Below are 25586 nucleotides of genomic sequence, written 5' to 3'. Positions count from 1 at the left end.
TGTTGAAATGATAAAATTCTAGACAGGGAAATAAACCAGTATTGATAGAGATCAGGAAATGGGGGAGGGTGTGACTATAAAGGGTATCACCACAGGAGTATACTCTGAAGAATTTTATGTCTTGATTGAGATGGCAGTTACATGAAAGTCTACTTATATGGTAAAAATTACTTAGGATTGGACATAAATTTTAAATTCCTGGTGCAATCTTACTTAACACATAACATCTAGAGAATATGGCTGAAAATTAGATAAGACTCTATACTATCTTTACAATTTCTTGTAAATCTATACTCTATACTATCTTTACAATTTCTTGTAAATCTATAATTATTTTAAAATTTAAAATTTAAGAATAAAAGCAGACATATTTCACACAACAAAAAATTATATACCCAAGCCAGGTGCAGAGGTATATACCTGTAATCCCAGTGGCTTTGGAGGCTAAGGCAGGAGGATTGCAAGTTCAAAGCCAGCTTCAGCAATTTAGCAAGGCCCTAAGCAACTCAGTGAGACCCTGTCTCAAAAAATAAAAAGGAGTGGGGATGTCGCTCAGTGGTTAAGCCCCTCTGGGTTCAATCCCAAATTTCCAGCATATAAATGATCTCCTGCACAGCTTGGCTCCCTACCTCAGGAGTTGGTGCAGCATAGGCTGTGTACGGAGGGGGTGAAGCAGCCACAACTGTCTCCTCGGAAAGGACTGGTGAGCCAACATAAGCCTGTGTAAGAAAAGACAATGAGGGATAAGAGCATGATGTTTACTTAGCAAATAAAAAGTTAAAGGACATAAAGTCGAAGCTATCTTGGGCTGGGTTTGTGGCTCAGCGGTAGAGTGCTTGTCTAGCACTTGCGAGGCCCTGGGTTCGATCCTCAGCACCATATAAAAATAAATAAGATAAAGGTAGTGTGTCCAACTACAACTAAAAAATAAATATATATTTTTTTAAAGTTACAGCTATCTGGAAGGTAGAAAAACTTTCCCTGATCCAGTAGAGACAACTGGCCCATTAAGACATCCCCTCAATTCAGGAACAAGGTGGTCCCTCACTATCCAGAAAGGCCCCAGAGGCACCATTGTTATCCAACTCCTTTTAAAAGATACCACACCACTTGACAATCCTTATGTTCACAGTCTAAACCGTAGCAGAGACATCTTACACTCAGTCTGTTTTTGCATTAAAACAAAAATTCTTTAAATTACCCGTTAGTGGAAAAGAAAACAATGTTAGCTCTTTAAAAAGACCCATACAGGTCAGTGGGTACAGCTTACTTGAAAAAGTGGGTGCCAAATATGCCTAAGACCCTGGTTTTAATCCCCAGAGTGTGCACACATGCACACGCACAGGTGATACAAAAATTCTATACAAAGAATCACCCTCATATTTTTACTATAGGTTCATATTAAAAGTCACCCAAAAAGAGAATTTTCATGGTATGGAGGGTAATGTGACTGAGCTGCAAAGTAGCCTGGCAGAAAGAAAACAATGACATTTAGCTATTAGGTTTTCACTTATTAAAAAAATTCTTTTGTAAGCCCAAGTCTCCTTGGAGAGGACTGCAGAGCCAACGAAAGGCCCAAATTCTTTTGTAAGCCTTATCTACTTTTCCTTTTCTTTTTACATAAAGAGATAGGAGAAAAATAAAATTACATCTAAAGAATGAAAACAATGACCAGAGTGAGTTTCCTTAACTCCCTGACACAAAGGTGGCATTACTAAGCTCTACAAATGGGCTATCTCTGTGACCTCCTGAAAACAGAAACAAGTCTACAGACAAGTCCCCAAAATGCTTTGGTTTTACAAACCTAAGATCCTATGCATAAAAAAATGCAGTAGTTCTTTTTGAGCCTTTTCCATAGCAGAATTCAAGGTATTACAAAGTTTAAAATATACAAACATTTCTGGAAAACAACACTGGAACTTGCATGTCTATGTGAAGACAGTTCTTCCTGCCCAAACATTTGGCACAACCCAGCACAATCCTGTTAGCAAAAGGTGCTCTGCTCATTCATGGCTAGATGAGCAAGAAAGCCTTATCTTCCCCAATTTCCTTTCCCAAACTCCTATTTCCCAATTTGTTACACAAGATCGAGGATGTTAAAAAAAAAAAAAAAAATTATTGGCAAATGCCATTAGTAACTTACTGTGTTTGTTCTAGAATCTTGCAGTGCAAATTTCCAGGCCCTGTAGAAAAGAAAAAGGGTATTTTATCTGAGGTTATGCAACATTTCAATGATTCTCAAATCCAGGCTAGGATCAGAATTCCTGAAAAGGCTTAAAAAAGAATAGGTCTTCAGATATTACTCCAAGACCCAATCAATTCATTTCAGACATACACTAGGAATATATAATATACTTATGCACATATATAAGATTATTTTTTTACAAATATATCTACGGTAGGTATAAGACTTTAAAATATGCTTACAATTTAATATTTGATCCATTTTTTAATAAATCTGAACTATACTGCAACTTGTTTTGTCAGTTCATGTTATATACAGATCTATTCATTTTGGGAAGGCTACACAATGAGTAAATGTAGACTGTTAGCAACATTTTCTCATTAAAAACAATGCTTTTATTAACATCCTTATTAGCCTTATATAAACAGTCATACAGGACAAATTCCAAAGAGTGGAACTGCTTAGGTCAAAAGATAAAACATTTATTTCACTGAGTACTGCCAAGTGGTCCTACATAAAGTTTGTAACAATATTCACATCTACCACTCTTCCCTTATATGGTCATGAAAATTAGATATTTGAGTACGAAATCTCAGGTGTTCATCCCTCGCTTTTTGTACTGACTCCATCCCTCTTCTCTCATCTCTTAATTCCATTCACTTTATTCTAATCTTACCACTTCCTTGAGTTGAAATTTCAGCTCATTTATTTTCAAATGTTCTGGTTTTCTAACAAATATGATTAAGTTGTGAAATTCCCCCAATGGATTTGATATGCAATGTACAAATGTCATTCACATTGCTAACAGGTATCATTATAGATTATCATGTATCGTATATAAATCATTTTGTTGGGGCTGGAGTTGTAGCTCAGTGGCTGAGTGCTTGCCTTGCATGCATGAGGCACTGGGTTCTATCCTCAGCACCACATTAAATAAATAAACAGACAAACAAAGATATTGTGTCCATCTAAAACGAAAAACCATTTAAAAAATAAGTAAATAAAAAATTGTTTTGTTGTTTTAGGTAGAACAGTCTAATGTGGCTTTAGTCTGCAAATTCAGCTCTACTTTTTCAGAATGTTTTTCTTGCAAGTCAGTTTCTAAACACCTCTTTTTGGGTCTAGTACTTTCTGGATATTAATAATCTTTCTGAACTCCTTTATCTAACATAGCTTTGGTCTTTACTCCAAATCCTTGAATCTTTTTCCCTGCTTTCACAGAGATTTCCTCTATACTAGTGGTTCACTTTTCAGATGGGCTGTATACTAGGCAAAGTTATGATACCTGCTACCTCCCCACCCCACACCATAATAGTGGCAACCTTCTAGGCTACAGATTAAAGAGAGCACAGAATAAACAAATTCTTACTCTCACAGAGCATACTTTCTACTGACAATAGGCAAAGAACACCAGATAACAGTTGGTAGATGATGAAAGAGTGTGTACACTTACATGTATACAGGGGTATAAGGCTATACTTTTAAATATGAAAACCAGGACAACACTTTTGGAAACTATGTTCTATTCCTTGATTTTATTTTCCTCTTGTTAGCTTTTTCTCAGACCTGCATTCTTTCCTCATTTTTCCTTTATGGTGGGTTTACATAGTTGCCAAGCATTACTTTGCACACTGCTAATGTTTAACTTGGGAAGTGATACCTAAAACTTCTATTTACTCTGATATGGTATGAGTTATTTCTCCTTTACACCTTTCTACCTGATCTAATACCAACTGGGAATTCCACCCTACCCCAATCTAGCAACAGTTTGGTAACTAGGTGTGACCCATAGCACTTTTCTATTATCATAGAAGGAAGAGGCAGAAAAGGAAGAAATTTCCTCTGTGATGAAATATGACTTTTCTGAAATACATGGGTTGTATACTTTCTTCTGAATATTTCTTTCAAAGTTTTATGCTAGGGCTCATATCACCAGTCAGAGAATTATCCAACTCAGGTAAGCTTCAATGCCTTCAGTGTCCTGGCATGAAACTGACAAACCTTCCAGCCTCTGCTGTGATCCCAAGGGTATCTATTCTGAAAGGTTTTTCCTGGGCTTTTCCAAAATTCATTTTATTCTCTTAATCAACATCACTCCAGAATGCAGGATTTAATTAATTCTTCTTTTTATTGCTTCTGGGATTTGAGATGGGGTTAAGAACATTGATACACCTCAGACTAACTGTCTGTTTTTTTCTTTGGCTGTTCACAATTTGTGCTTGAAGTTTAACTTCTAATAAATAATTGTTGTTGGTGGTGAAATATTATCCCTCTCATTCCAATTCATTTCATCATCTTTACTCAGAGTGTTTATTATGGATTAAACTGTGTCCAAACTGAAGTCTAAATCCCCATAACCTATGAACATGACCTTGTTTGGAAACAGGGTCTTTGCAGATGAAATCAAATTAAAATGAGATCATATTTTAAGATTGGTCCCTAATCCAATGTGGAAATCTGGACATAGACACACAAGAGAAGAATGCACATGTGAAAATAAAGGAAGTGGTGCAGCTGGCAAGTCAAAGAACTCCAAGAATTCCTGGCAACCACAAGAAGCTAGAAAGAGGCAAGGAAGGATTCTATTATGGTTTGGATGTGAAGTGTCCCCAAAAGCTCATGTGTGTGACAATGCAAGAAAGTTTAGAGGAGAAATGACTGGGTTATAAGAGCCTTAATTTAATCAGTAAATTAATCCCTTTAAGGCAGGTAGGGTATGGCTGGAGGAGGTGGGGCATTGGGGCATGCCTCTGGGATATACATTTATATCTGATGAATGGAAACTCTCTCTCTGCTTTCAGATCATCATGTGAGTCACTCCCCCTCCACACACATACACTCTTTCACCATGATGTTCTGCCTCATCCTAGGCCCTGACAAATGGAACCAGCTGTCCACAGACTGAGACCTCTGAAACCATGAGGCCCCAAATAAACTTTTACTCCACTACAATTGTTTTGGTTGGGTCTTTTAGTCATCACAGCAAACTGACCTGACTTCCAGCCTCCAGAACTATCAAATGCTCCATTTCTGTTTTTTTAGTTACCAGTTTATGATACTTGGTTTAAGCAGTCCTAGCAAACTAAGTCTCCTATTCTGCTTTTTTAAGCCTTTCTGTGTCAATTTTGTTTCAAGAATATTTCTTATTAACAGAATAAGTAACTGGACTTTGTTTCCTTCCCAATCTCAGATTTTACTATTTTTAAGGGAAATTTAGCCAATTCACATTTATTGAGATCAACTCTGCCAGTCTAATTAGCCACCAGGTGATTTCCTATCGTGATTTATCAAGTTTTCTTTTAATGAAGAATGTTTCTGTTCATTTTCATTACTCTAATTTAAAAAGCTTTATCCTTTATATTCCAATTTGTGCCCCTAAAATCAGACAGACAGACAGACACACACACACACACACACACACACACACATATACATACATACATATATACACTTTGCCATCTAGGTTTAGAACGGATCTTCCCCTCTCTTCCGGGTAAAACATTTTTATTTCATATTTTTATATTTTTTATTTACATATTTCATATTTTTACCTCTTCTACAAGAAAAACTCCCATGTTTCATTAAATAACCTAAAAATTCTAGTTTGATATATTTCCCACTATTATTTAAAGAAACATTTCACATATGTGACATCTCAGCTCACAATAAAGCAGAGTAGTTAAGGACCAAAGGGCTTAGGAGCCAAATCCTGAGTCCAGTCTACTAACTCTAAAGTCTTTTTTCGGCAGACACGACATCTTTGTATGTGGTACTGAGGATCGAACCCAGGCCACACGCATGCCAGGCAAGCGCGCTACCGCTTGAGCCACATCCTCAGCCCAATCTCTAAAGTCTTGACAGGCAGAATGATGGCCCTCAAAGATGTCTACCTCCAAACATGGCAAAAGGGACCCTGCATCTATAATTAAGGTTAAAGACCTTGAGATGGTCTTTAACCTTAATTATAGATGCAGGTATAATCTATAATTATATAATTTGGTCAAGGTAGGACCAAACCAATCAAAAGTCCTTAGAGGCATGTAACCTTTCCTATCTGCAAAGTAAGGTGACAGTGTGAGAAGACAGACACATTGCTGCTGACTTTGAGGAGTGAGAAAGAGGTCAAGAGTGAAGGAATTCATGAGACCTCTAGAAGCTAGAAAAAGCAAGGATACAGATTCTTCCCTAAAGCATTCAGCAGAATAAGGTCCTGCAGACACTTTGTGTCTGAATTTGGTGTCAAACATCTTTCTTCCAGAAATGTAATAATACATGTAGATTTGTTTGAAGCTATTAAAATTATGTTAATTTATTAAAGGAGCATATAACAACTAGTTCAGAAGTTACTTAATCTCTCTATGCCTCAACCTTTTATGCCAGGAAAAACAATACCCACTTTATAGAATATGAACAGGATTAAACAACATCTGAAAAGCAGTTAGCTCCATGACTAGTACAAAGTAAGTGTTTAATATATGTTAGCTTAAATTATTAAGGGGTAGTAGTAGAGTTACAGTTTATAAAAGCAGCAAATTAGCCAGACATGATCATTTCTCCATTAATCTTCAAGAAAGCCACTCTCTCTCTCTCTCAGAAGATGCTATTTAAGACTCACTGATATAGGGGCTGGAGACGTAGCTCAGTGATAGGGTGCTGCCCTAGCTTGCACAAAGCCCTAGGTTCAATCTCCAGCACCAGGGGGGAAAAAAGACTCACTGATATAAATCAGAGGAACATGGGCTGGGATTGTGGCTCAGCACTAGAGCGCTCGCCTCACATGGGCGGACCCAGGTTCGATCCTCAGCACCACATAAAAATAAAGGCATTGTGTTGTGTCCATTTACACCTAAAAAATAAATATTAAAAAAAAAATACTTTAAAAAAAGAGTTCAAAAAAATTAAAAATAGGGGCTGGGGATGTGGCTCAAGCTGTAGCGCGCTCGCCTGGCATGCATGCGGCCCGGGTTCGATCCTCAGCACCACATACAAAGATGTTGTGTCCGCCGATAACTAAAAAATAAATAATAAAAAATTCTCTCTCTCTCTCTCTCCCTCTCTCACTCTCTCTTTAAAAAAAAAATTTAAAAATAAAAATAAATAAATAAATCAGAGGAACATAAAAAAGAAGCCACATGGGATTTAAAATAAACCCTACTTGGCATACAGCAAATGTTTAAATTGAGGATGAACAAGGAAGTGAATAAAGGGATAGGCATTGAAAAAAGTGGTCTGCAGGCTTTTATGATAATGTCATATATGTACAAGTAATTCAGTAATGTCTGCTAGTGAATTCTCATGTCTAAAGTTAACCCATTGTAGGGTACAAAGTGGAGAGAGTAAATCCATTCTTCCCCCTAAATTTCATTTAGTGTTGGCAAGTTTCTGATCCAACACCAACAGCAATGTCAACAGGCAGAGGACTAGTGAGGTTGGGCTTTTCTCCTGCAGTTTAGTTCCCTATCCCTTCTTCAAAGACAGCAGATCGGAACAATGACTACCAAAGAAAGCTGCACAATACAGATGTCTGTGCTTATTAAAAACATATTTACATAAAAAGAATAAGACCGGAAAAAACCATTCACCTAAGCCCATTACCCATTATAAATCTTAAAAAGAAAACACAAAGCACAAAGTGATTATTAGAAAGCTATTACTTTCTACCATTTCACCAGAATGGGTTCCTGCCCAGGCAGTCCTGGAGGGGAAGAAATTAGAATCAGAAAAAACACTGATAAATTTCTGTCATGCATCTGCAGAGTCCCTTATTCTATTGCCTGAAGGAAAACTCCACTCCCATTATTTTCCCTTCTGGACCACAGGAAATTAAGACAGAAAATAGTTTTTAAATTAAACATAAGAAATCAAAACTCACAAACAATCATCTGTGCTTTCCGCACAAAGACTGATAGTTTTCCCATCTCGGCAAACAATCTGCAGCAGACAGTCTTTTGGCTTCCCATCTGGAGGCTGAATATCTACGAAAAATAAGAATGAAGGAAGATTTACAAGCTTATTTTTTTAACAGCTTAGATAAGAAAAAATTAAACAACAACAACGAAAAAATCAAGTGCTATAATTTAAGAAATAACCTGTGGCCTCACCAAGAAGGCAAAAAAGAAACACCCAGACTAACTGGCAAAAATCAGCAGCCAAGATGACTTTTATAAAACTATTCTTTTAAAGCAAATATAAAGGATAATTGTAGGAAACCATGACATCACGGATTTTAAGATCTTCAATGGAGCCACCATCAAACAGATGCTAATTTCTAAGTCATAAAATTAATATAGTCTAGGGTGGCTCCATCCTTCTTGAAGTTCCCAGCAATCTAGTTCCTTCTCCAAATGATGAAGGCATGCGTGTTGAAGAATAATTCAGATGAGAAAATCTACCTGTTCCAATTTTATAAATCATGATCTAAGGGTCTGGGCCCCACTTCCACCCCTGCTATGGATGCCCCTCCCAGATAGAGTCCTAAAAAAAGATCTTCAGGCAAGGAAAAAGATCCAGCTCCCATCAAGAATGAGGAAGGGGGCCAGGTGTAATCCTAGCGGCTCAGAAGACTAAGGCAGGAGGATTCTGAATTCAAAGCCAGCCTCAGCGAATTAGCAACTCAGCGAGACCCTGTCTCTAAATAAAACATAAAAAAGAGTTGTGGATGTGGCTCATGGTCCCCTGGGTTCAATCCCAAGTACCAAAAAAAAAAAAAAAAAAAAAGATGAGGAAGAACAGATGACAAAAGTTGGCTAAGGAGGTGGTAGCTTACCCCGACACTCATGCCCTGTGCGGATATTGATGCAATCCACCGGCATATGGACCTTATCCTCAATACTCTGCCGAGTCTGGTCATCATAATAGATCAGGTGACCATCTGACCACAGGTCAAACCAATTCTTCTTCCAGCGCTTCAAAATAGTACCTAAAAAAATAAATGGGAAAGGTTGGCTTTGGGCAGAGTAAACAAAAGATTTTGTCCTCTAAGGACAGAACCAAAGGAAACTCTCCTGTGGTCTACTAAACACACCTGCACAGACCTGCCTGAAGCAGTTCATCAAAATGGAAGTAGTAGGGGCTCAGTGATGGAAGCAGTAGATGTGCTCAGTGGTAGAGCAGTTGCCTAGCATGTGTGAGGCACTAGGTTCAATTCTCAGCACCACATAAAAATGAATAAGTAAAACAAAGGTATTTTGTCCATCTACAACTAAAAAATTTTTTTTAAAAGGGCGGGGGGGGGGGGGGGGGGAGCGGTTAGAAACAAACACCATGGTGGCCTGACCCACCCCTGCTGTTACAGCCTGCAGGCAGCATGTACTGTAGACATTGAGCAGGTTGCTAACCAAAGGCCAAGTCCCAAAATAAAAAAGTTAAGGGGGGAAAAAAAGTTTGCTTGAGTTAATGAAAAATAGCTAATATCTAATTTCCCAAGCAGAATTAAGCTAAACTTTAAACGTTTTTGACTTCCTAAACTTTCCCAACACAAGCTAAATTGATCTGAAAATGCTGGACTGGAAAGTCTCTATATGTAATGAAAATAGTATCTTCCTCTCTGGGAAAAAATGTTTGTTTTTTTTTTTTCCTCAAGAGCTTTCATATATACTCTTTTCTAACATTTCCCCTTATAGGAAGCCCATAGCATTGTTGCAGACACACAGGACTGAGACACTGGATAAATGGGTACTCCTATCCTGGCACATCCTACTACCTCATGTTTCTGTCAGTTTGAGAGACCATACTTTCATTTGTAACTTGGACTAGACAATTAACTTTATAAAGCTATAATTTCCTCATCTACCAGAGTGAAACCTGAAAGCGGACTCCGCAGCTAACTTTAGCTATAAGCCATGCCTGAATCTTTCTCACATCCGTACACTGCCCACTATACATTCTGTTCCTGCACATCCTAGCCTGTTCTTGGCCAATGTGCAAAACTCTTGTTTCCCATACTTCTGTTTACACTCTCCTGCCTGCTACTGATATCAAACGTGATATCCAGCCTTTCCACTACCTGCATCAGGCATCCTCCTCAATGGGAGGGGTAGTCACAGCACTTGCCAACGCTGTTTAGTAGTGGCACCCAGCACTGTGACTGGCAGTGCCTGAATATGCAGAAACTACCAGATTGAGTCATGAAAACAGGTGAAATCATCAGGTTACAGAGTTCTGTCGAAGTATTTCAGAGGCAATCAAAGACCTGACTGCAGACTCCCAGATCAGGCTGTCCCTCGAAGGCCAAGTACTAGGTCCTATGCAGCAATGACAGGAAAATGAATCCTGGGGACTGCCTGGCCTACCCATAAGCACAAGTATATCTCTGCTGTTCTGTAACCAGTAAATGTAATACATCTCACCTCATTTTATGTTACTGAGATTAATACTTCTTCTTTCAGCAAAGGAAAATCAATCACATGTTTGAATTGGCCATAAAGAAAAAGTCTGTTGAATATACATCTCTATAATAGCCATGGGCAAGGATATGAAAATATCTGGACATCTATTTTGTGTATATATATCACCATGCTGGGCGCTGATGAGGAACACAAAAAATTGTTAAAAGAGTTACTGTTCACTAAAAGTCTACACCATTTACATTCAGCTGTAATGGAAAATGATTGTCCTCAAACAAGAATGTGATAGGGCCTAATGAGAAAAACAGAAGACATCCAAAGAACCAGCAAAGGAGGAGACTTCCTCAAGGTCTAAACAAGCCTCCCATGTCCTTGACCATAGGGGAGACTGGAACCAAAAACCCAAAACAAGCAAACTTCACAAAGATTAGGTCGAGGCTCCAATATATAAGGACTTTCTGTACAAATCCAACATTACAATAACTCTATCTATGCTAAGACTACCAGACTGTCACAGACCTTGAGAGGATATGTGGTTCTGCTCCAGATCTGTTCATACAGAACAGACAAATTAAACAATCATCTCTGGATAGAAAGAGTATTAATGATGAACTCAGTCTTGAGCTTTAATATAAATCTCTTAACAGTTCCTTCACCTTCTGAATATAGGCCTTGTTGCTCTGAGGTTTTGTTTTTCGTTTTTTTTAAAAAAAAAAAAAAAAAAAACATGTTTTTTTTTCTCTCTTCCTTCCCTAACAAGATTAGGGATACAGTGTTACCTTTTCTTCCCCTAGTTAACAGTCCTTGAACACATCCACTAGAGGAAGAAGATGTGTACTGAGGATCTGGGAAGTGAATGAATATCTCACAAATCAACAAGCGAATCCTAACAGCCAACAGGGAGCCCTGGGATCTGTACAGAGCACACCTGGAATATAACTCCCCCCCCACCCCAACCCTGGTGTCCCTCCAGATGGGAGAATCACAGCCTTTGGGATAGGAGTCTCCCACGTTTCTCCTTTGCTAGAAAAGCAATAATCCTTCCTTTTTTCTTTTTCTCAAAACAATGTCCTTGTTATTGGATTGGCATCAGAGATAAGGACTGAGCTTTCAGCAACAATTCTACCTTCCATAGTTTGTTTATATCCAAATTACCTCATCTCACAAAATCTTAATTTTAAATGGGAACAACAATACCTACTTCATGGAGCTATTGTAAGAATTAAATGAGTACATGAAAAATATTTATAATGGGAACAAAAATAAACTTCATAGACAATTGTTTTTATATAAACCATCCAAGGTATGCAGTTGATTCTTCAATACTAGACTCAATATTAGCTAAGTTCTGCAGGCACCCCTCATGTCTCTGAACAGTAAACCAATTACATGTACCACAGTTTAGAATTATAAATAATGTGGTAGTCACCTTTTCCTTAATCCTGCTCTTTCTAGGGCAACAAAAGAGTCTATTATTTCTTTAATAAACATAGGTGAGTTTTCTATTTTAAAACAGGATGAATCTTACTTGGAGTGGCAGCCTCAGAGGTAAACTACTTATGAAAGAAAGATCCGAGACAAGTCTAGGAGAGTGGATCTCTATCACACTTTCTTAAAAGAAATTTAAGATTTCTGGAGTCCCTTTGGAGATTTATAAAAAAAAACTGTGGCTTTTGATAAACTTGTTGCCTCAGATCCAGTCTTCCTCTACATAGTAATTACAAAGCCCTCCTATATTTCAGAATCTGCGTCACTGCTCAGTCACCAGGTAAGACAGGCGTTTCCCAACCCAAGATGATCAGTACCTCCATGCTATATATAGTACAGCAGCTAGGTGTAGTCAGATTCAGGCAGTCTCAGGTGAACCATTAACAATAAAGTATGCTACTAAGGAAACAGAAAACAGTAAGGATTGCCATCATTTCCTGGTTCTTATCAATTCAACAAGTAAGGAGGAGTTCCAGGGGCTGGAGATACAGCTCAGTTGTATAGTGGCTGCTTAGCATGCATGTATGAGGTCCTAGGTATGATCCCCAGTACTGAAAGAAAAAAAAAAAAAAAAAAAGAGTTCCACGTGTACAAAAAGGTATTTTATAGTTATGAAAATCCCAAAGAGGAAATTAAGGAAAAAACATAAGACTTGGGGCTGGGGATGTGGCTCAAGTGGTAACACGCTCGCCTGGCATGCACGGGACACTGAGTTTGATCCTCAGCACCACATAAAAATAAAATTTAAAAAAAGATGTTGTGTCCACTGAAAACTAAAAAATAAATATTAGAAAAATTCTCTCTTCTCTCTTAAAAAAAAAAACATAAGACTTTATGATTTATTTTTAAAAGTCATCTGTTTTAGCAAATAGAAATAGACACAGAACCTAAGGCAGACCCACATGTCCTATACTCACTCTGTCGCAGCAACCATCCACTCTTCACAAATGCCATCTTTTCACCTTAAGAGAAGAAAAAGGGAAGTTCAAAATTATACCCAAAAAGACAATGGTTTATCTGTTCTAAGTCTCAATCCTAAACCCCCTTTGACGTCATCTGAGGAAGAGCCCAAAGACAATGGACCCCACTGACCACCTGGCATTTACCAAATATCCTCTTAGTGGGGTTCATACCTGCCCTACCCCACCTTCCATTCTAGGCTTCGGTCTTACCACCCACCCTGATGAGTAAACAGACATGAAGCAGCCTTAAGGGAACTAGGATTCAACACAGATAAGGACTTGGGACTTCTGATAACATTCTGGGGTCCTAAGGTCTAGTTGTTCCAGCTTTACACCTGATCAGGTTGACATGGCCTAGTCAGATGTGCCACACTGGTGATGGCAGGCAGAGTAGCCAAGTCAGAACAGAAAACTAGGAGTCATCATGAAAAAGCTTGACAGTTTAACTCAATAAAAATAAAAGTCTTCTAAATTTTAAAAAGATTTATAACAAATTTGGGGGAAAAAAAAACACTACAACCAGATGGCAGCAATGAGTTTATTTCCTTCACCTACAAAGCTTCTATATATTATAAAGAAAAGGCAATCACTTGAGAGTTTACAAAAAAAAAAAAAATTGAATAACCCAAAAATAAATTCCGAAGAATGTACCCAATTTCTCTCTCAATTCAAAGACAAAATTCAAAATGTAAAGTCAACAATTTTACCTATCATCAGATAGGCACAAAAAAATTCCATGACATCAGCCAGAAGAAAAAGCAAACAAGAGGACAGAGAATGAATATTGCTGCAACCCTTCTGGAGGGGAATTTGACAGAATCTGCCACAATTTAAAAACTGTACCAAGCACAGTGGTGCACACCTGTAATCCCAGCAATTTAGGAAGCTGATGCAGGAGGATCACAAGTTCAAGATCAGCCTCAGCAACTTAGTGAGGCTGTAAGAACTTAACGAGGCTCTAAGCAACAAGCAAGACCCTGTCTCAAAACAAAAAATAAAAAGAGCTGAGGATGAAGCTCAGTGGTAAAGCATCCCTGAGTTCAATCCAAGTACCAAAAAAAAAAAAAAAAAAAAAAAAAGTTCATATACTTTAACCCAGAAATCCATTACTAGCAATTTGCCTTGTTGATAATATGTGTCAAGATTCAATAAGGTTTTTATATACAAGGATATTCACAGTAACATCACTTATACCACAAAATACTAGACACATCCAGCATGGCCCACAGCAGATGAGCACCTCTATCCAGGGTAGAAAATCAGGCAACAAAAAAGAATGAAGAAATGAGGTAGAAGAACGTATGTAACAAGCACACACATCTTTCTCCTGCTCCATATGTTCTGAAAGGACTCATGTAATCTATTGAGAACGTATGTCTCCAGGGGAGAAAGGAGGCAAAGCTATAACAGACATGAGGGTGACCAGCCGTATTATACCTTTTTCTGTATTCACACTTGTTTTCAATAATGTGCATGTATTATTATTATTTTTAAGTCAACAGATAGTTTTGGCAACTCAGATCATGGACTACTTTTGTTTTCAACTTTAATTTATTTAGAGGTACTAATTTGAACTAAGGTTTGGAAAGTTAGCATCCTGCAGCAAAAGCTGGTGTGTGAAAGCCAAAATGCAAATAAGTTTCCTTCATACAACTCCATGTACTAAGCATCTTTCTCCAAATATTTAGGAAAAAAGTTCCATATTGTCATCCTATACTCCAGCATCTCAAAACTTCTTTATTCTGAAGGTACTAGCTCTCCTTATAACTTTTGCCATCTCGTCTAATTCATGCTGTCTGCCCTGTCAAGAAAGGAAGTAAGATATTCATTCATCTTTCCCATACTAACTTTTTCTCATTTAGGTTCTTGAACAAATAAACTGTATCCAGAAAGCTATTCTCCCACTTTCTCCGAGTGGGAGTGAACAGACGGCTGCTGGCAGCCACCTTATAAACAGGATGGGCCAGCCCACAGGTAACTGACCCTTGAGACAGCAGAACTCATTCTGCTGAGCCACCAACTCAACTAACTCTGGAAAACACCCTAATCCAGGGCTTTCTACTAAGCAAAATTATAGGTCTCTCCTCCAAGCTGGGCTGAATCTAGAACTGCTAACAGTCTAAAACAATCATTCTTCCATTAAGATTTGAAACAGAGAAATAATGCTATCGTATTTTCATTCAACAAATAATATTTATTTTTATTAATTTTTGTGGTGCTGGGGAGTGAATCTAGGTGCTCACACATGTTAGGCAAATGATCTACCACTGATCTGTAGCCTTGCCCCAAAGACTTTTACAGCAGCTACTATGTGTTTAGCTTCATATAGACACTAAGGATACACCAGTGACCAAGTCAAAGCAGATATATTCATGTAGCTCACCCTCTAGTGGAACAGGTGAAACATAAAAGACAGAATGGAATGCTGTTGACAGTATATCTCTACAGTAATATTATTACCTCAGAACACAAAAGTGAAAGGGATTATGCATGTACGCTAAATCATAGATATTTATATCACAACTTCCTATCCCCGTAATATCATATAAAAAAGAAAACTACCTAGCTGGGCCCAGTGGCACATGCCTGTAATCCCAGCAGCTAGGAGCCTGAGGCAAGAGGATCACAAGTTCAAAATCAGCCTCAGCAACTTAGTGAGGCCCTGTCTCTAGATAAAATATAATAAAGGGTCAGCGATGTGGCTCAGTGATTAAGTACTTCTGGGTTCAATCCCAGTACCAAAAAAAGAAAATTACCTAGAAAATAAGGGTTGAAAGACAGTTTTAGATAAAGTCTACTATCTCTGATTATAATCCACTATTTGTATAAGTCAACATCTGATTTTCCAGATATTGTGCCTGTTTTCTTTGGTGTTTTCTTAGTATGAAGGATGGGTTTCTTTTCATATACATAGGGCTCAAAGGATGTCAACAAGGAGAAACTAAACAACTGACTTCAGAATCAAATTCCAGTCCATTTGAGTCAAGATTCAAAAAGGAGGGACTGGGATAGTGGCTCAGCAGTAGAGCACTTGCCTAGCATGTGTGAGGCACTGGGTTCAATCCTCAGCACCATATAAAAATAAATGTTATTTAAAAAAAGATTCAAAAGGAGACTAATAAAAACATCCACATCTAAGGGACACAGATAACCAGGCTGGGGTTGTGGCTCAGTGATAGAGAATTTGCCTGGCATGTGTGAGGCACTGGGTTGCATTCTCAGCACCGCAAATAAATAAATGAATAAAATAAAGGTCCGTCAACAATTAAAAAATACATATTTTTAAGGGTTTTTTAATTTTTTTTTAGTTGTTGATAGACCTTTATTTATTTATACATTGTGCTGAGAATCGAACCCAGTGCCTCACACATGCCAGGCAAGTGCGCTACCGCTAAGCCATAGCCTTAGCCCTAAAAAATACATATTTAAAAAAAAAAAAGAAAGGATAAAGATAATCCCAGTGGCTTGGGAACTTGAGACAGGAGGATCACTAGTTCAAAACCAGCCTTGGCAAAAGCAAGGTACTAAGTAACTCAGTAAGACCCGGACTCTAAATAACATACAAAATAGGGCTGGGGATGTGGCTCAGTGATCTATTACCCTGGAGTTCAATCCGTACCACCCACCCCCACCAAAAAAGAAGAAACTAGCTAAATTAAGGGCATCTAGTGGCCAAATCATCTAGTGGCATGTCAATTTCAAATAATTACTGTTCTTAGAACCAACAGAGACTGAATGGCATCCTGAATATAAAAGGATTAAAACTAGGCTGGACAGTGTGGCACACACCTGTAGTCCCAGCAGCTCAAGAGGCTGAGATAAGAGGATCACAAGTTCAAAACCAGTCTCAGCAACTTAGCAAGGTCCTAAGCAACTAAGCCAGACCCTGTGTCTAAATAAACTATAAAAAGGGCTGAGGATGTGACTCAGTAGTTAAGCACCCTTGTGCTCAATCCCTGGTACTTTAAAAAAAAAAAAAAAAAAGATTAAAATAAGATACATGGGGCGGGGGCGGTGCTGGGCTTGTGGCTCAGCAGTAGAGCGCTTGCCTAGCATGTGCTAGGACCTGGGTTCAATCCTCAGCACCACATAGAAATAAATAAATGAAATAAAGATATTGTGTCCGACTATAACTAAAAACTAAATATTAAAAAAAAATAAGACACATTAATATAAAATGTATTGGAAAAAAGACCATTCTTCCAGTATGGAAGTATGATTTGATTTCACCCAGTTGAGGACCTAGGGGTTAATTTAAAAAATATATATTGACACATTTTTATTTTGTATAATATCCCCTCAGTGGATGAGTCTAATGGTTGTTGTGCTTATAATGAGGGATATGTGCAGCTTTTACTGTTTTAGATATTAGGATTTCCTTTTCAAGACAAAGAAAAAACAAACTTCTAAGGTAAGGGTTCAAGCATACTAAAACTTAGGTATATGAGAAGATATAGGTACAAACTTGAAACCAACCTAAACTTCAGCTACTGGGGAGAATGGCCCTGGAGAAAGGAACCATGGATTCACTCACTAAATTATGTAATAAGGGATGTGAGCGCAAACTGGTTGTGACATATGTAATCCCACTGATCACCAGGGATGACTCAGCTGATCTGGCTAGCCAAATAGATGCCCCTTTCTCCTTTACTGCTTCATGTGTTTTCCTCCCAAAGCTGTGTGCTTGGACGATCTTCCCAGATAGAATGCAAACAATTGCACTCCACTCCTAGAACCTCCAAACCAAACTCAAGGAATGCATTGAGTGGGGTTACTTGCACTTGCTGGGCAGGCACTCCAGAAAAGCCCAAGGAATCCAAAAGAACATAAAAGTCCCATGATAATGGGAGCTTCCTAAACCACCTTATGGAATCTTTATCCAGATCACAAAGCATTAGACACAGATCTTGGGGCAATGAAGCTAGGGCATAAAACATCTGACAAGGACAGAAAAGTGGCAGCCATCTGAGTGCAGGAGTAAGCACTTTATACTAACTAACGAGATGCACATCCTTTGTCTATATCTACTGTGTTGACCTCCACATTGGTATCACTACCACCTGGGCACTACTTGCCTCATTAGCTTCCATTACTGGCAGCAACTCATCCTGGCCTCAGCATCCAACCCATAAGCAATATGTGACACAATCCAGACCCTCCACACCAGACAGGATAAATAACACACACCAAAGACAAGTCCTTAAATAAGCAGCTACACAGGGTGTGGTAACAGATGCCTGTAATCCCAGCTACTCAGGAGGCAGAGGCAGGAGGATTACAAATTCAAGAGTAGCCTGAGCAATTTAGCAAGACTGTCTCAAAATAAAATAAAAAAAGGTCTAGAGATGTAGTCAAGTGGATGCAAGAGGCCCTGGGTTCAATTCCCTGTATCATAAAAAGAAAAAGACAAAAAACATTTTGAAAGTTCCAAAGCAATTGAACAAGTAGTAACTAAATTAAAATTTGGCCTTCTTTGCTTTATCATAGTTAACAGAAGCAAAATACACAGCAAGCCAACTGGAAAGATTCAGAAAATAGAAGTATAAGATAATTCTAAAGGTGAAAGACATAGCAGGAGAATTTACTGAAAGACTTAAGAGTCAAAGAAGTCTGGGGTGGGGTTGTGGCTCAGTGGTAGTACGCTTGCCTAGCATGTGTGAGGCAATGGGTTCAATGCCCAACACCACATTAGAAAAAAAAAAAATTAAATAAACAAAATAAAGGTACTATGTCCATCCATTAAAAAAAAAAAAAAAAGTCATTGAGGTCTTCTACTCATCCAGGTACCAGCCTTACCTGATCCTGAGGATGGCCCCAGCACAGCTGAGAGTTCAACACATGCCACTTTTAGAAGAGGAATATAGGACAGATAGATCCTAAACTCTCAGCCCTCTTCCTTTACTTACTTACTAGATGCTAACTCTGGGCCAGGGGTACAGCCCAAGAGGAAAGATTTACGGATACTGATTCATGTAGATGCTCCTCAATTAAAAAAAAAAAAAAAAAAAAAAGTTCAGTCTCTATGAACACCCTACAGGGAAGCACATCAGATGATAAATTATAAGCAAACAAGACTTTCAAAGTTTTATAGTAACACTCTCTTAAATATGTACAGAAAGCAAGCATTGTAAAACACGTGAGAAAAGGCCCAGCACAGTGGAGCACACCTGTAATCCCAGCTGGGGGGTGGTGGGGTGGGGGCTGAGCAGGATGATCAGCCTCAGCAACTGCAAGGCACTAAGCAACTCAGTGAGACCCTCTCTCTAAATAAAATACAATATTGTATTGTCATGTGTAACTAATTAAAACAAATAAAAAAAATAGATATAGTATTAAAAATAAATAAATGAATTAAACTAAATACAAACTAGGTCTGGGAGGTGGCTCAATCATACACATGAAGAAAGTCTAGCATAAAAGATAAAGATTATAAAGAGGTGAGGGGCTGGGGATGTGGCTCAAGCGGTAACGCGCTCGCCTGGCCTGGGCGGGGAGCTGGGTTCGATCCTCAGCACCACATAAAAATAAATTAAAAATGTTGTGTCCACCGAAAACTGAAAAATATTAAAAAAAAAAATTTCTCTCTCTCTTCTCTCTTAAAAAAAAAAAAAAAAGAGGTGAGGACAATTTCACAAAAATCACAGAGACAATGCAGGAAGCAAAAACAAACTTCAAACTCACAAAAACAATTACCATAAAACAAATGATGTTGCATCCAAAAAAACCCACACAGAATGTTCCAAAATAGATAACATTCAAAGCTCTCAGTTAAAGATGATTACCACAACTCAATAGAGCTGGGGATGTAACTCAATGGTTGCACATAGATACATGCCAGGCATTAGCTCAATCCCCAGCAAAGCCAAATGCAGACAAAAAAATAAATTCAATATAGGAATTTTTCTCAGAAATAAAAGGAGGAAAAAAAGTCAAAAGAGAGAGGGTGGAGTATGGAATAGAGGATGAGTTTGTAATATAAAATACTCTGCTTAGGATTGAGGACATAGCTCTACCGTAGAGTCATGTGCTTAGCATGAGCAAGGATTACAGGAAAGTTTCAGAAATAAATCACGAGAGAAAAGAGCAGAGAAGAAATACCAGACAATACAGTTCTAGACTCAAAAGCACCACCAAGCAGTCAAGCAGGAAGAACTTTAAAAGAGCCTCAGTAAGGTAGATTACTGGGAAAATCCAGAATGCCAAGGACAAAAAATAGAAACCTAAAAACTTCTCAAAGAAAAAGAGGAGTCAGATTAAGGACCAGCAGTCAGCCAGGTAAATAGCATCTTTATGGACAATGATAGAAGACAATGGAACAAGAGAAAAAATGACTTCCACATCAGAATTCCAAACTAGGTCAAATTAGTAACCAAGGAAAGACATTTATGCAAATGCTAAAAGTCTGAAGATTCTACTACAGTGACACAGCCATATCAACCTTTACAGCAACTCAATTCACAATAGCTAAACTATAGAACCAACCTAGATGCCCTTCAACAGATGAACGGATAAAGAAAATGTGGTACATACATACAATGGAATATTACTCAGACTTAAAGAAGAATGAAATTTTAACATTTACAGGAACTAGAAAATATCAAGCTAAGTAAAATAAGCAATCCTCCAAACCAAAGGGCAAATGTTTTCTCTGATAAAGGGATGCTAATCCCTAGTGGGAGGGGTGTTTAGGGAAGAATGAAGGAACTTTGGTTGGGGGGGGGGGCAGGGGACAGTGGGAATGGGAAGGACAGTAGAATGAGACAAACATTATCCTATATACATGTATGATCGGTTGATTCATAACCACTTAAGGCCAGAGGAATGAGAACTTATGCTCCACTTGTACAATGTTTCAAAATGCATTCTACTGTCTTGTATAACTAATTAGAACACCACCACAAAAAAAATTCCTGTTAATGGAGGGGAAAAGTTCCCTTTTTGTCACATTTTTAAGTTTGTTCTTTGTAGTTTTTTGGTAGGTACTGCCACTAATAAAGTGATTCTTTAATTTCTTTGACATCCAGAAGACAGAAGAAAGAAAAAAGGAGAAAGAAATCAAATATTAAGGCAAGCTTAGAAGCACAGCAAAACTTTCTGAATAAGTTAAGAAATCTCCATCTTCCCAAGGAAGACTAATACTCCAGTGTGGCATCTGGCCTGGAGTGGCAGTGCACACCTTTAATCTAAGCTACTTTGGAGCTGGCAGGAAGATTCTAAATTTGAGGTCAGCCCAGACAACTCAGCAAGACCCTGCTTCAACCTTTTTTAAAAAAATAAATAAATAAAAACAGCACCCCTTGGGTTCAATCTCCAGTACAAAAAAAAAAACAAACAAATAAACAAACAAACCTTTCTGCTGTGTATATTTCATAAATTCACAATCCTTGAGATTATAAGGAAACTTACTTACAAACTGTGCTAACATCCTGAATATATATCACTAGTAAAAAACCTACCTTAAATTCTGAGTTGTTTTCTGCAGTCTACCTCAAAATGCAACGTACCACGGACATTATGCCAGACACAATGTTATCCTGTCAGGAAGATCCTAGAGCATAAATCTGATTCCTACCCTCACCAAGATCAGTGTGATAGGGAAGACAGTCAAGGAAAGAGATCCCTGCAACACAAGGTAAACAGCAGACACAAAGGAAGCCCAGGTAGGCACCTGCCAGACCAGAGTGTTTCTTCCCAAAATACCTGTCCTATGTTAACCAGCAGGTCAGCCAAGGATTAGGAACTTCCTGGCCCTAGAAACTCTGCTGAGTGCCACTGGCTTTGAACCACTGGCTGCAGTATTCCCAAGCACATGCAGGCCCTAAGCATATACACCCACTGCAAAGGTAAATACACAGATGTGTTTGTGCATGCATGTTTTGGTCATTGATTTGTCCAACCAATATCAAGGGCAATAAGTAAATAAACAAATAACAGTCCCACCTCGGATACTAATTCCCGGAGTGACTTCAGATAAGTCATTTACTACTGGAGGCCTCAGGAGGCCATGGAATATTCCTCTCTTCCTTCAGGCGGAGACTCCTCCCTTTCATAGTCAAATGGTAGGCACCCAAAAAAGTCAATGATTTTCTAGAGCCAGGAATCAGTAACATTTTGAATTGGCCATGTTCTCTAGATGTTTTAATAATCCACACCATTCCTTTCGTCTACCCATCCTGAAACACTAGGAATTTTATTCGCTCATTTATGAAGGTTCTTCTACGTGAACAAAACAACTAACCTATTCCAATACAAAATAAAAATCCCTGTCCTCCAGCGTCCTCAACCGAAATGAGCAACAGAATCAAATGTGAAAATAAATAAATAAAAGATAATGCACACTAAGCACCTAAAACTAAAAACAGTGCAAGGATAAGAGCAAGTGAAAGGAAGCAGAGGCGGGCCCCACCCCGCGTGCTAAGCCGCAGGGCAACTCCGGACTTCGAAGAGGGGCAGACCACCGGGCCGGAGCAGAACCTAAAAGGCCGCAAGCTGCCCCTCCATGCTGAGGCCAGGCATGGGAAGACCGGAGGCGCAGGATCCGCGGAGGCAGCTGCAGGAGGAAGGGCAGTAGCAGGCCCCTGAGGTTGGACGTGTCACACCGCCAGGCAGGGGCAGGGCGGTGGCCGCACCCTGATGGTTGCTGTCTCCAGGCTGACTTGGAAAAAGGAGATGCTTCGGGCGACCTTGAGAGAGGGGAGTCCCTTCGGAGGGGCTTTGGGCTGGGTGACTCTAAGGGTCACCAGGGAGGAGGAACTCAAGGATAGGGAGGAAGAAAAGTAATTCGAGGGGTGGGTAGCGGGGGTGTCCCCCAAGAAGAGCGCGGGGCTGGGTGGCGGCAGGCCAGGAAAGGGAGTACGGAGAGAAGAGCGGGGAGGGAGAGGCGGAGGCATCCTGGGGCTCCGCAGCTCTGGCGAGCCTGGGACGCCGGAAAGGGCTAAAGGGCCCCAACGGAGAGGCGGGGGTCCGTCCGGAGGATCAGGAGAGAACTCGGGAGGCATGGCGCGGCCCAGGAAAAGAGAAAGCCCGCGGGCCTGATGCGGGGGTGCTGGGTAGCCCCGACCGAATGGGCACAGTCACCTGTGAACACTTGGGTCTCAGACGAGAAGCGAGCGGGAAGGACGCCGCTGGACTCTCGGCTCCGACCGCCGCACGTCCGGCGTCGTGACGTCACGGCCCTGGCGTGGGTGCGCCGGCGCATAGGGCTCGCCGCGCACGGGGCTCGCCGGAAGCTGGAGGTCAGAGGCTTGGGGTGATCCACTTGCGGGAGGAGGCGTTGGCCGCAGAGAGTGGACGGCTCCTGGGGAGTTTCCCCGCCGGAAGAAGTAGTTAGCGTGTAAATACCATTTTCTAAGGAAAAGGGCCAGTGCTCCGTAGAGAAACGGGCGACTGTAGGCACCAGGCACACCCCAGTGCCAGCCAAGCCTGGAACTTTAGGTAGGCCAGAAATAGGGAAGTGGTGGAAAAAAAAAAAAAAAAGAAACAATCATGGGGCATGATAAAGGACGCATGAACCAAGGTAAATTGCCCAAAGGCCAAACCCAGAAGAATTTTAGTAATAAATCACATAAGATTAAGTAATAACCTAGAGTATAAAATAGACTGTAGTGCTATAAATGATTAAAGAAATAACTGGAGAAGGGATAAATCTTCCCTACAATGAAATTGTAATTATTAACACCAAGATGGGTGTATTGATCCCCACAGACCCCTGAGTGGGTTGTGCAAAGAATATAGTGTGGAAAGGGATTGGGGAAAATGACCTTCCAGTAAGAAACCTGATACACACTACCTCAGTCAAGTGATGAAAGATAAATAACAGCCAAGCCTGGAAGTTCACACCTATAATTCCAACAGCTCAGGAGGCTGAGGCAGGAGGATCACAAGATCAAAGCCAGCCTCAGCAACTTAGTGAGGCCCTAAGCAATTCAGTGAGACCCTGTCTCTAAATGAAATATAAAAAAGGACAGGGGATGTGGCTCAGTGGTTAAGGGCCTGTGAGTTAAATCCCCAGTTTAAAAAAAAAAGGGGGGGAGGGGGTATAATAACAATGATTACCAGAGAAATGCAAATCAAAACTACTTTAAAATATCTCACTCCAGTCAGAATGGCCGCTATTATGAAGACAAACAACAATAAATGTTGGAGAGGATGTGGGGAAAAAGGTACACTCATACATTGCTGGTGGGACTTAAAATCAGTACAGTCAATATGGAAAGCAGTATGGAGATTCCTTGGAAATCTGGGAATGGAACCACCATTTGACCCAGCTATTCCTCTCCTTGATCTATACCCAAAGAACTTAAAAACAGCATACTGCAGGGACACAGCCACATCAATGTTTATAGCGCACAATTCACAGTAGCTAAACTGTGGAGCCAACCTAGGTGCCCTTTAGTGGATGAATGGATAAAAAAAGAAAGTGGCATATATACACAATGGAATTTTACTCAGCATTAAAAAAGAATAAAATCATGGCATTTGCAGGTAAATGGATGGCATTGGAGAAGATAATGCTAAGTGAAGTTAGCCAATCCCAAAAAAACAAATGCCAATGTTTTCTCTGATATAAGGAGGCTGATTCATAGTGGGGTGTGTGGGGAGGGGGGCAAGCATGGGAGGATTAGATAAATTCTAGATAGGGAGGAGGGAAAAGGAGGGTGCAGGGGATTAGCAATGATGGTGGAATGTGATGGACATCATTATCCAAAGTACATGTATGAAGACTTGAATTGGGTGTCAACATACTTTATATTTAAACAGGTATGAAAAATTGTGGTATATATGTGTAATAAGAATTGTAATGAAAAAAAAATGTACATGTATTGTTGTAGGGACAAATGAGGCAAGGCACCAAAGATAGCAGGAAACAGTTTTATTTGGCTGCAGCTAGGTTCAGAGGGCACAGCTTTTGCTGTAATCAATTAATCCCCGAACCCCGAGTTCAGGGAGTTTCAGAGTTTTATACCCAGCAAGTAAGGGGAGGGGTTCAAAAGTTCACAGTCTGCAAAAGTTCACATAAAAGCAGCTTTTTCTTTCACTGTTTTGGGCAAGTTAACCCTTCAAGGACAACACCTGAGAAGGGGAGAGCTTCTTTTCCCCTTTCTTTCCTCCTCCTGCCAGCTGTTACCATGGAGCCCAATTGTAACTTATCTTAAAAATGTAGACATCTCTGTGAAGCCCAGCTCAAGGCCAGAGGCCTTGTTTGCACAGTTCTACAAAGTACTATACTGGATATGTTTGTGAAAAACTAGTAAGGGGGTGTCCAGCACCTGGAGTGCTGATATCTTCCCGGCCAATGGCCAAGTAAAACAGGGCAACATGAAAATAGGAAGTTTATCTACATTGGACTTTTTTGCAGAGACTCTTTTGCTGACAGTCCTAAAATCAGCCACGGTGAAGAGGGCTTTTCTGTGGAGAAAGGGGGTGCCACTTTAGTATAAAGGCATGAATTGACATGAACATTCTATATACAAAGATATGAAAAATTGTACTCTATATGTTTAATAAGAACTGTAATGCTTTCCACTGTCATGTATTTTAAAAAATCAATAAAATTAAAAAAAAAACAATGATTACACATAACAATGATTACCCTTGATGTGATTT

At 39.5% G+C, this 25586-nt stretch overlaps 1 protein-coding gene across 2 annotated transcripts in view; it reads right to left on the bottom strand.

Annotated features, from left to right (window-relative positions):
• Positions 1 to 23136, bottom strand: part of Plekhb2 (pleckstrin homology domain containing B2) — a 40501-nt gene extending 17365 nt beyond the window's left edge. For both annotated transcript variants that reach the window (XM_076866051.2, XM_076866052.2), the window contains exons 1-6: positions 23058 to 23136; positions 12936 to 12980; positions 8952 to 9104; positions 8058 to 8160; positions 2144 to 2183; positions 630 to 719 (exon numbers count right to left, since the gene is read on the bottom strand). In XM_076866051.2, the coding sequence (XP_076722166.1) occupies positions 630 to 719; positions 2144 to 2183; positions 8058 to 8160; positions 8952 to 9104; positions 12936 to 12972 (423 nt within the window). In that variant the 5' untranslated portion in view covers positions 12973 to 12980; positions 23058 to 23136. The remainder of the gene's footprint in view (positions 1 to 629; positions 720 to 2143; positions 2184 to 8057; positions 8161 to 8951; positions 9105 to 12935; positions 12981 to 23057) is intronic.
• Positions 23137 to 25586: the final 2450 nt, after the last annotated feature.

This window comes from Callospermophilus lateralis, chromosome 9 (assembly GCF_048772815.1).
Source record: "Callospermophilus lateralis isolate mCalLat2 chromosome 9, mCalLat2.hap1, whole genome shotgun sequence".
NCBI lineage: Eukaryota > Metazoa > Chordata > Mammalia > Rodentia > Sciuridae > Callospermophilus > Callospermophilus lateralis.
This window is presented reverse-complemented; position numbering and strand designations above follow the sequence as displayed.